Source organism: Chrysochloris asiatica, unplaced genomic scaffold (assembly GCF_000296735.1).
Source record: "Chrysochloris asiatica unplaced genomic scaffold, ChrAsi1.0 scaffold00103, whole genome shotgun sequence".
Taxonomy (NCBI): domain Eukaryota; kingdom Metazoa; phylum Chordata; class Mammalia; order Afrosoricida; family Chrysochloridae; genus Chrysochloris; species Chrysochloris asiatica.
Window position 1 is genome coordinate 4,006,278 of NW_006408621.1, and position 4,462 is coordinate 4,010,739.

General features: G+C 41.3%; 1 protein-coding gene across 1 annotated transcript in view; it reads left to right on the plus strand.

Moving 5' to 3' along the window:
• MYOM1 (myomesin 1) overlaps window positions 1-4,462 on the plus strand; it is a 161,101-nt gene that overhangs the window by 82,039 nt on the left and 74,600 nt on the right. Inside the window, exons 18-20 of the mRNA XM_006867294.1 lie at window positions 240-366; window positions 3,132-3,316; window positions 3,499-3,577. Of these exons, the coding sequence (XP_006867356.1) occupies window positions 240-366; window positions 3,132-3,316; window positions 3,499-3,577 (391 nt within the window). The remainder of the gene's footprint in view (window positions 1-239; window positions 367-3,131; window positions 3,317-3,498; window positions 3,578-4,462) is intronic.

A 4,462-nucleotide genomic window follows, 5' to 3' on the forward strand; every position in this document is an offset into this window, starting at 1 on the left:
TTGTTATGTGCCGTGGAGTCGGTTCCGACTCACAGAGACCCTGTACAGGGTTTCCAAGGCTGTAAATCTTTACGGGAGCAGAAAGCCTCATCTTTCTCCCGCAGAACGGCTGGTAGTTTCGAACTGCTGACTGTTGAGGTCAGCAGCCCGATTCATAACCACTACGCTACCAGAGCTCCTTTTGTTGAACACCTAGGATAAGAGAAAGCTGAAACATTCACTATCTGTGACGTTTGCAGATTAGCAACTTGAAGGAAAACATGGTGTATCAATTCCAAGTGGCAGCCATGAACATCGCTGGATTAGGAGAATTCTCAGCAGCAAGTGAATCCTTCAAATGTGAAGAGTGGACCATTGCTGTTCCAGGTAAACCACAGAAACCATGTCTCAGTACCCGGATGTGCGGCTTCTAGTAGATCCTACAACTCGAAACTAATTTTTATGGGAAAGGGAATCTCTTGAACTCTCATGTTAACCTCAAATAGTTTTACAATAATGTTAAATGTTGTTGTTGTGTTGTTTTTAAGTGCCGTCAAGTCAGTTCCGACAAGTAACTACTCTGTTTAGGGTTTTTGAGGAACGACTGGTGAGCTTGAACTGCCGACCTTGCAGTTCAAACTGACTTTGAAGTCCAGCACATTAACCCTCAGTGCCACACCAGGACTCCAATGTTAAATAACAGATCCCAGTATAAAACTGAGAATAAACTCCTTATGTGTGTTTCCCAAATACATCCTGAAACTCCATAGCTCAGCCTCTGGGTGGAGTGCGTTTGAAACTAGTACATAATCTGAGTGTGAAATGATCATCTAAAGGGAATGCTAATTTTGTGCTTCTTGTTGTTAGTGTCATCTAGTCGCTTCTGAGTCATAGAAACCCTGGGGCAGTTTCTAAGGAGTGGCTTCTTAAAGGTCATTAAATTGAAGAGCATCCAGTTCACATCTCATAGTAAAATGTCTCAAAATGTCTTCCAATAGTAGAGTAGTGGTTACCAATCGGGCTGTGAACCGCAAGGTCAACAGTTCAAAACTACCAGCTGTTCCTCGGGAGAAAGATGAGACTTTCTGCTCCAGTAAAGATTTACAGCCTCAGAAACCCTGTAAAAGGGCCCTTATGAGACAAGGGTCGCTATGAGTCGGAACCAACTCCACGGCACTTAATAACAACAACAACATCCCCAATTCTGCAGCATTCTCCACTGCTATGGAGCCTCTTGTTTACCAATTCCATCTCTCTTCAGCCCCAGCCTACTTACTATCTCTCCCCTCCTCCCGCCCTCCTAGCTACAGATCAACTGAACATGCATGCCTAAGGCTTAATCTCTGGCCCTTCTCCATTTACCACTCTAGTCCTTCTACACATTTCCCTAATTTTCCTTCGCAAGAAAGATCCGGGGACTTGGCTGGTAGATACTCCTCTTTGCACATGATCGTTGTGGGTGGTTGAACGAGCAGAAAGGAAAGTGGAAAGAAGTAGAAACTCACTTGAAAAATTGAGCCAGTTAAAAACTGAATATAAGTATATTTACTAAACCATTACCATTCAAACTGGAAATATTCCTTTAGTTGATGTATGATTCTGTTTGCTTCCAGTAATAATGACTTCAGAGACACAAATATTTTGAGCACCACAGGGGGACTGAATTCTCCCACCTGGATTAGGAGTCCACATAGTTACCATTGACCTTATCAGAACAACAGGCCACACTGGGGCATACTGGGTGGACACAGCCCTGCCCTAATCCTTCCCACTTCCTTAATTTGAAACCCAGTGCCACAGAAACCATCCCTTTCCTTCCACTTAATGAACACTCACCTGCATTTCTGTGTCAAGTATAGATAAAACAAACACAAGGGAAATTTAAGAAAAGTTCAAGTGCTCACTCAACTTCAGCAAATACCAGCAAGCAAACACACCATCTCTCCTTACACCTCCTAGGTGCCATTTGATGCTATTCACATCCTTTCTGCCACCTAAGCTAGAGCAGATCCACCTTAAATGCTCTGACTGGAGTGGCACTGTAGGATAAGCTCTTGACTGCAGTATCTGTTTGAACTGAAAAGTTGGGGGTTCAAATCCACCACATGCTCCTCTGAAACCCTATACAGTGTCTCTATGAGTCGGAACTGACTCCATGGCAATTAACAACAACAAGAATTCTATAGCAAACCTGTAGACTTTGTTATAGATGTGACTGTAAAGATTAAGAAATTGTGAGCAGACCTGTGGAAAACATTTTGATAGGAAATTATGTAGTTGGTAAAAGAAGTTGCAGAGTGAGAGTTTAGTTAAGTTGGAAGAGAAATGACTTGGACAGTCCTCCATCTTACTGGCTTTCCCCTCTCACATCCACCATGGTCTTATGAATAGGGCTGGACAGACACTTATAGAAGAGAACATTATAGGCACCTGCTGCTAACCCTTCTGAAGAAACACCTGAGAAATTGAGACTTGGGTTAAATGATATACTGAAAGTCATAAAGTGGCAGAGTTAGTGTTGAGAAGTATGTCTTCTCATTCCCCGCTAGATGTCCTAGGAAGCCACAAAACATAACTCCTCTTCTATAAAGCAGGGATAGTGGTAGCCTTGGGATGCCTTTACTGGACTCTAAGGATAACACAGCAATGTTGTTGATAAGTGCCATCGAGTCAGTTCCAATCCATAGCGACCCTGTATAGGGTTTCCAAAGAGTGACTGGTGAGCTTGAACCTCCGACCTTGCAATTCAAACTGACCTTGCAATCCAACACAATAACCCACAGCGTCACACCAGGACTCCCACACAATAGTGGCTGCAAAAGATTTTGCAAATCAGAGCACACCACACAAGTGTTAACGTATTGGGGCTATTATTTAAACCAATTTTCACACAAGATATTGTGGGGACTCATACCTTTCATTCAAGATTTGAAAAATTCTGTTGTAAAAACTAAAGATAGATGTCCTACAATTTTCAAAAAGGATATGGCTACACACATGAGAAAACCCACAAAAGTACCTATTTCTATGGGAATCCTAGATTAAAGGACAAAAGATTTAGCCTTGAGGCCTTAAGTGTGGTTCTAAATGGACATGCATTTGGTTGTTCAGTTCTGCACTACAGCTTGTTTTCATTGATTTCACTGTCTCAGGACCTCCACACAACCTCAAGTATAGTGAAGTCAGGAAAACTTCCCTCGTTCTTCAGTGGAAGCCTCCAGTCCACTCTGGGAGGACTCCGGTGACTGGTTACTTTGTGGACTTGAAGGAAGCCAATGCCAAAGAGGACCAGTGGCGAGGGCTCAACAAGACGGCTACTGAAAACAAGTACCTGAGGGTAAGAGCATGCTCATAGTTTTAGAAACCATCTCGTCATAACATCAACCTTAGTTATCAGGACGGCTCTACATAAGTATGTTTCATAAATTGGGCTCTTAGTAAAATTCCATTTGGTGGTTGTGGTGGAGGGAAGTTTCCACTGATTAAAACAGTTTGGTGTATTTAATCTGAACTCCTTAGCCTCACTTTGGAAAACAGCTGCTAGCTCACATCTCTCTCTTCTTTCCCTACTTGCCACCCTTTCTTATCCAGCTCACAGGTTTGTTAGTCTTAAAACATTACTGCATTCTATTCCAAAATGGGACTTTTTCTTTCCTATCTGTATTATTTGTTCGTATTTGATGGTGCTCTTTTCATAGAGTTCACACCAATTAGCCTTTAACTGATGATTATTAACTGCTGACATGTAGCTCTTTTAAATACAAGGTCACAACATTTCACTTCATTAGAATAAAGGTATTCTAGCATTGTTTGAGTTAAACATTTTGAATAAATAAGTCCTATGGATCTCTATCACAACATTATGGGGAAGGGTGGGTGCCTTCTGTATATAATAAATTTCAATTAAAGTACAATATAGCTTTAAGCAGCCACACATTTTATAAAAAGAAAAATTAGTTTTTAATAAAATACTAACAGTATTTAAAAAAATAATGAGACGATACTGAACCCAAAGAAAGTCACAAAAAATATGACGTGTGCCTATTATATAAATTAAAAAAAAAAACCAATACTCTTTGTAACCTTAGTTCATTGGCAAACTTAGCTACCATCTTGATTGTTAAAAATGTGGCAATTTGGAATTTAGAATGTTCTTGTTATCATTGTTGTTGTTTTTAAGTGATGTTGAGTGGTTTCCAGGGAGTGGCTGTTAAGTTTGAACCACTGATCTTGTGGTTCAAAATGACCGTGCAGTCCAGTGCTTTAGCTCACAGCGTCAATTTGTTGTTGTTATTGTTGTTCATTGCCATCGAGTGGGTACCAACTGATAGCGACCCTATGCACAACAGAATGAAACACTGCCCAGTCCAGGGCCAACCTCATAGTTGTTGCCACACTTGAGCCCATTGATGCTGCCACTTTGCCAATCCATCTCTCTGGGGGTCTTCCTCTTTTTCTCTGACCCTTCACCTTACCAAACATG